We start from the raw sequence: 7,502 nt of genomic DNA on the forward strand, positions 1-7,502 counted from the left end.
TAAACACCTTTTTCTAAGACTAATCTACCTGTATCTGCCCTCAGGCAATTCTATCAGAATAGAGAGGGGAAGCGCTAGAAGGGAGAAGGAATGACCATATTCTTTTGATGTCCCCACAGCTCAGGTGCACGAGGTGGTTTAGCAGCAGCGATGAAATCTCATGGATACACTCTCACTTGTTGGTAGACACACGTGCATACACACACAGGTACACACACGTGGCTCACGCTCCACCACCAGTCCCAGTCTCCTACCCTAAACACCCCACCCCCCACCCACTTGACTCTGCAACCCACAGACCAGCCACTGAGCAGGAAAGCAGCCAGGACTGGGGCTGAAGGATGGGTGGGACTCGGGAAAGATAAGAGAGGAAGAGTAGGGAATGGTGCCTACCACCGAGATGTAGCACAAACGAGGCTGGCTCTTGTTTGAAAAAAAGCTAATAGCCTAAAAAGACTGGCACAGCCTTCCAAAGTAGCTAACACTCCAAAGGCGCGGTACGCTGGGAGGGTCTGGCTCAGGAAGCGCACTACACAGAGTTAACAAAGACCGGCTCCCCACTCTCAGGCAGCCTGCCAGCACAGGGCATCACAAGACGTCAGTGTGTGAGTAGAGAGGTTTTTCTGAGTGACTCTGCCACGTAGTTCTGTTGCATGATGGACTCTTCCCTGCCGTATTCCTCATCGCCACGCTGAGGCCAAGGGAACAGGTGAAGCGGTCACCACCCTCCCTATACACCAAAAGGAGGCAAGCCCAAGGAAGCAGAGAGGGACAGGGAAAGTCAGCAAGAAAGCTTTTCCCAATGACAGGGTGCCTTATGATTTTTCTAAATTAGGTAGGTAGATGGGTACAATATTACATTTATCCTAAAGTGATAAAATGTGAAGCTTTGGCTCTCAAAGATTTTAATGCCCATATAGTTCAAAGAAGCATGCCTGTTCCTGTCTGCAGCATATGAAAGGATGCCGAGGCTGTCCCTGAAACAGCCTTGTGAGTAGAAATCAGACAAGCCAGGAACAATACCCACAATTCAAAGGGATGTCATTTTAATATTTGAAAGCAGCGTGATGTTCAGCCAATAGGCACTGGTATGGCCATACATACTGCTTGTTTACAGCAGGCATCCGTTCTGAGTGGTTGGTGCCCATCCTGTACCAGTTGTTAAATATTCTGAAAATCATCTGTGTATTAAAAGGACTGACTCTAAGAGATAGGGAAATAGGAAAAAGGCAGGATTCCTTCAGTATCAAAGGTCCTTAGAGTAAGACTACATTAATATATTTATGAGTCTAAGGAATGCAAAATTCAATAAAGTTACGTAGCCAACTCTTCACCTATGAAAGGAGAGCACACCGACAGACGGTCCCACCGTACAAATATTTTCCAGGATGGAAACTGAACTGATCAGATCCCCTGGGTACCAACATGCTTGCTAGTCACATTCTGTGCACAAAGGAAGGGAAAGTCTATACACAATGGAGCCCAAACCCTCGATATTCATTGCAAAAGACAAGAGGAGACAGAAACTGTAAATATAGTTTTAAACTAAATACCAAAATTAATTTCACCACTTACAGTTCATTTCCCAATGTGGCTTTTTACATCTGAAAGTCAGAACATCTGTCAACAAAAAAATCCAGGATGATGAAGGTGGTTTGGTCCATTGAGTTGGTGACGGTTTGCTACTAAGGCAGCTAAGGAGACATTACGTAAGCACTTGGATCTCTCCAGGAATGGAATCAGAGTGTGTCCTCAAGAGACAGCAGCAGGATATGGATGTTTCCACAACATGGCCAATTAAAAACACCTTATCTCCTTTTCTACTCACAAACGACTACAGTCAAACCTTTCCCAGATATCTAGAAAGCAGACACTATGACAAATCTTCAGGCTAGGAAGTCCTTCCTGGTGTCTAAACTAATTCCTTCTGTAGCCACTGAAGCTTGTTCTCTTACCCTATCAGTGAAGTCAGGAGAAGCTGTTCATCCTCACTCACCATCCCTGATTTTCCCCCAGGCCTTTTCCTGTCTGAGCTAAGCAACTTCAATGTCCCTTCTGGCCCTTTCATCATCCAAGGTTCTTGCTGAGTTACGCAGGCTGCTGCTAGCGAGCGATGAAGACGCACCAGGCCAGAGGCATCTTCTGGCTGTGGTGGTGAGCGCTGCCAAGGCCCAGGGCGCTGACCCTCCTAGAAGCAGACCCTCCTGGTGGCCTCTCGGTCTCGCCAGCATCCCCCAGAGCAGGCAACCAAACCAAGGCCCGGGGCTGCCCAGGAGCCTGCGGTCACTAAAGGAGCCTAAGGAGAGGCTTCCTTTTCCTCTCTGCTCGCCTCCTACTTCCTCACCCTGTCCTTGAGCAAGAGGGACCTCACCGAGGAAATCCTCAGTGGCAGAATGGATCCATACGGCTTAGTAGGCCAGCAGAGGGTTTCAGAGGAAATGTCTGGCAAATGGGAAGCTGGGTCTTCGGTGGAGGCAGTTCTGAAGAGAAAGAGAAGGAAGAGGAGAAGTACCAACGGGAAGTGGTCTTCTGCTTCCACACTCATACCAGGCAATGCCCTCCGATGCACACCACCAATAACTGAATGCTCGCGTGGCTTCGACAGGACCAAGGACGGGGCCAGACTTGGGCTCGCTTCTTCTCTGAGACACTCGTCATCTTCTCTGTAACCAGAACTTCCCTGTGGCACCTCACGGCCCACATCCTCCATCCCAGCAAAGACTTTTAGTTGAAGAGACTGAATAAAAGTGTTACAATTAGACAAAAAGGGAACACATGATTCATTCCTGATTTTAACACAATACTTTGAAGATGTCACCACAATTTCGATCTGGCTGTATTTTAAGTTCATGTACAAGTAGACTAGTTCTCAACTAAAAATAACCATGTGCGTTATACATTTCGACAGCTGCCTGGATTTTCCTCTGAAGGAAACAAGATTCTATATTTCACTCACATTCAGTACAGATTTCTTTTAACCCATTTGATGAAATAGCCCATCACTACCACCCACTGGTGGCTGTGGCTTTCCAAAGCACATCAGCTTCTCCTCAGAGCAGCCTTATGAGTGAGACAGTTATTATTACCCCCATTTCACGACTGAATAAACCAAGTACCAGAAACAGTGGTCTGCCAGGTTACACATGGAATTAACAGCTAAGCCAAGTCTCCTCACCTACCCTACTGCTTTTTTTTTTTTTAACTAGAAAAGTTGCCTTTAAAAAGACCTAAGATTTTACCTTCGGTTGTCTGATGACTTAGTGTTTGGACCAAATTATTCATGTGATTCGAGTACACAGCCTACTCCAATGTAGGCAAAAATGCCTCCAGTCTTTCCATTTTTTTCATTAACCAGATTAAAAATTGATCTATGCTACTGACAAACGATACTCAGAATTTAGTTTCCAAAATAAGAAAACAGTTACAATTTAATATTTCAAAATCTTTCCTTGACAATAATTCTCATTATGGAATAAGTTAAATAAATAAGTTAAAGTCTGTATCAATACTATCAACACTACCCAAATATTTTAAGGATTTTCCAGTTTGTGTGGTTGCAATGACCAAAGGGACACTCTACAGATTTTGAAACGGGAACTAGAAAGAGGATTAAGGGAACAAAACAGATAAAGCAAATTTACATTCCAAAATAATTCCATCCTGACTTTGGGCCTGGGTAAGTGGGCAGCTCAAACCAGCATATCTGCTCAAATAGTTAGAGCACATTTTTCCTTTTCTTAGGTTTATAGCTATTCTGTGGGGTTAGCAACAATGCTAGATGTGCTATTCATGGATAAATTCAACTTTACAACTAAAACATATTTTACTTTCAACATCATTGCTAGTTTTAAAAGTCAGAAATAAAAATCGGCAATTATACCTCTTTTCCTTTGTGTTTCCAGAATTCATACTGAGAGCTTTCCAGACTGTGGTTTTAGGCATTTCATCAGATATATTAATCTCAGAGGGGTCACATCTGAAATCAATGCTTAGGACAGTCAATGTCAGACATACAAATAAGGTCTACATCTCAGTCTCTGTATAATACCCACTACCCACCAGAAGGGAAAAGATGAGGCGTGAGGGAGCTTGTCTCACAGCTCTCCGGAGCATTGGGAACCAGATGGTCGGAATGTCGAGAAGCAAGGTGGCCTGTGAGTCAGAGCTGAGGGCTGGGCCGGGGTGCCGGTTAGCGGCCAGCCCTGCCCCCACAGTTCTGCTCTCCTTTGAAGGGCCCCTCTGGGGATGCTGGTGACAGCGCTAAGAGGCCAGAAGTGGCAGCACCAGGAGCTACCACTTAGTGAGCGCTTGCTGTGGGCCAGGCACGGTGCTAAGCACTCTGTCCATTTTCTCGTTTACATGGCCAGATCTTTTCCATTGTAGCTTACAAAGGACTGTTACAATATATTATCTTAACTCTCACAGTATCAGAGATTATTAACATCCTCATTTTTAATGTGTAGAAACCAAAGCTCATAGGGTTAAGAGGCTGTCCAAGGTCAGACGTCAGTAAGTGGAGAATCAAGACCTTGAATCCAGTCCTTGGTCTCCTAGACCCACCCTGCCCCCGCATTGCCCCCGCCAGTACTCTAAACTTTTCCACATGCCAGACTCTCCTTCTAAAAGGCCAAGAGGGGAGGCAGCATCTGCTAGAGGAGGAACATGATTTCTGCTTTGCCGTAGAGAATGCAAAGCCTATGGCTCCTTCCCTGACAACTTATAGAAAGTTTCTTAAAGATCAAAGATTCCATTTCTTTGGGGTAAGGTAAAAAAAATTGAACTCATAGCAACGGAGAGGAGAATGGTGGCTACCAGAGGCTGGGGGGTGGGAGAAAAGGGGAGATATTGATCAAAGGGTACAAACTTTCAGTTATGAGGAAGTTCTGCAGACAATGTAAGGCATGGTGACTATAGTTAATAATAATGTATTGTACACTTGAAATTTGCTAAGAAAGTAGATCTCAAGTGTTCTCACTACACACAAAAAAGAACGGTAAGTATAGTAAGTGATGGATACGTTGTTAGTTTAATTGTAGTAATCATTTTACATATATATATAATGTTGTACCCCTTAAATATATACTATTTTTAGCTATCATAAATAAATAAATAACCAAACAAAAGACTTTCCTCATCTCCCCCTCAGTATAAAGCACCATCAATTCAATAACTCAGCAGTAAATTATCTAGCATCTAGATAACCCAGATCCCCTCTCTCTTCCTTTTCTGTACCCTCTCCACCTCTGAGCTTCTTCCAGCTTCTGTGTTCCTCTTCCAAAGCGGAAACAAAACACCAGGAATGAAACTGCAAATGGACCAGTTTAGCTTCCTGTGATTTGTGGTGAGCAACAGGTTTAACACACCAAAGGGCTAAGATCGCTGGCAGAAGTAAGGAATTTGGGGAATCCCAGTTAGGTTCCCCCTTGGCTCCTAGGACTGTAGCCGCCATGAGCCAAGCTGGAAGGGGCTGTCTCTGCCCAGCCCCCAACGGCTTGCCTAAGCATGGGAATTTCATGCCCACCAGGCTGAGAAGCAAAGACTACATCCTGTTCACCTTTGGAAGGTGGCAGAGAGAGGCAGAAGGACCACTGGTTTGGGGAGCACACGGGCTCCCGTAGCTCTGTCCTCCTGTGATTCCCAGCACCTGGCATAGTGCCCAATGCATGGCAGGCCCTCAGAAAACCAGGAAAGGAAAGGTGTTTTCACAGGCTGGAACCGGGAGGCTGAAAGTTTAGCTGTTTATACCAGCAGCTGCATTTGTGACACAGCCCCCATCACAAAGCCAGAACATTTACACAACCACCAAAACAGTCAACTCCTTGGGGCTGGGGGAGTTTTACCTGAAACTGTTGTTCTTTCCAGGACTACTTAGTAACTTCCTGCTCTCTAAGGGGAACTTGTCTCCCCCCATTTCTAACATTTTCTCAGCCTCCTGCAAGAAAAGGAGACATTACTTTATCTTGGATCAAATGAAACCAATAGTCTACACCAGCCCATTTTTCAATCACCATAATTTCTACCTGATTTTCTCTCCATTTATTGTAAGTATAATTATGTTCTTTCATAGATCTGACTCACCACAAAAAGAGAGACAACCCAGTATCTGTACCTATGGAATAGTATTTAAAAAAAAAAAAAAAAAGAACCTGAATCTGAGTAAACCTTTAGATAAAACCACCAATTTACTGGAAACATAGGAGACAGAGAACATGTTAAATGATACCAAAAGTTATATTTAGTAAAATCTAAATGGCAGGAAACCCTGTATGTCAAAGACAAAAAAGACAGGAGGGGGGGCTTCCCTGGTGGCGCAGTGGTTGAGAGTCCGCCTGCCGATGCAGAGGACACGGGTTCGTGCCCCGGTCCGGGAAGATCCTACATGCCGCGGAGCGGCTGGGCCCGTGAGCCATGGCCGCTGAGCCTGCGCGTCCGGAGCCCGTGCTCCGCAGCAGGAGAGGCCACAACAGTGAGAGTCCCGTGTACCGCAAAAAAAGAAAAAGACAGGAGAGGAACCCCAAAAGAAAATTTTAAAATATATCAACCAATTGCAATATATGAACCTTACTGGATCCTGATTCAAACAGACGCTTAAAAATAATAAGGCAATTAGGGAACTACGAATACTGACTGTTCTTTCTACCTTGGTATATATTTAAAATGTTCCACAATAAAATACACACACACACACACACACACACACACACACACACACACGCACACAATGGAATACTATTCAGCCATTAAAAAAGAAGAAAATCCTGCCATTTACAACAACATGAATGAAATTTGAGGGCATTATGCTAAGTGAAATAAGTCAGAGAGAGAAAGACAAATACTGTATAATCTCACTTTCATGTGGAAACTAAAACAACTGAGGTCATAGAAACAGAGAGCAGAAACTCCTGGTGGTTGTCAGGTATAGGGGGCAGGGATGGGTGAAGGTGGTCAATGAGCTGAATAAGTTCTGGGGATATAATATCCAGCATGGTATCTATAGTTAACAATACTCTATTATATATTTGAAAATTGCTGAGATTAGATTTTAAAATTTCTCACCACACACACATACACACACACACACAAATGCGAGTATGTGAGGTGATACATGTGTTAAGTAACCCTATTGTGGTAATCACTTCACAGTATATTCATATATCAAATCATTGCATTGTACACCTTAAACTTACACTATATTATATATCAGTTATATCTCAATAATGCTTGAAAAAAAAATACAAGATTTTTAAAACTCAAGATTTTAGGAAAAAAATTCCTTTAAAATGAAGTTCAGGCTTCCCTGGTGGTGCAGTGGTTGAGAGTCTGCCTGCCGATGCAGGGGACACGGGTTCGGGCTCTGGTCTGGGAGGATCCCACATGCCACGGAGCAGCTGGGCCCATGAGCCATGGCCCCTGATCCTGCGCATCCGGAGCTTGTGCTCCGCAACGGGAGAGGCCACAACAGTGAGAGGCCCACGTACCGCAAAAAAAAAAAAAAAAAAAAA

The 7,502-nt window shown here is 44.3% G+C and overlaps 1 protein-coding gene across 1 annotated transcript in view; it reads right to left on the reverse strand.

Moving 5' to 3' along the window:
• Nucleotides 1-774: 774 nt before the first annotated feature.
• SLC4A8 (solute carrier family 4 member 8) overlaps nt 775-7,502 on the reverse strand; it is a 64,099-nt gene continuing 57,371 nt past the window's right edge. Inside the window, exons 23-25 of the mRNA XM_024736801.1 lie at nt 5,841-5,932; nt 3,881-3,976; nt 775-2,737 (exon numbers count right to left, since the gene is read on the reverse strand). Coding sequence (XP_024592569.1) covers nt 2,725-2,737; nt 3,881-3,976; nt 5,841-5,932 — 201 coding nt within the window. The 3' untranslated portion in view covers nt 775-2,724. The remainder of the gene's footprint in view (nt 2,738-3,880; nt 3,977-5,840; nt 5,933-7,502) is intronic.

This window comes from Neophocaena asiaeorientalis, unplaced genomic scaffold (assembly GCF_003031525.2).
Source record: "Neophocaena asiaeorientalis asiaeorientalis breed wild unplaced genomic scaffold, Neophocaena_asiaeorientalis_V1.1 scaffold134, whole genome shotgun sequence".
Taxonomy (NCBI): Eukaryota; Metazoa; Chordata; class Mammalia; order Artiodactyla; family Phocoenidae; genus Neophocaena; species Neophocaena asiaeorientalis.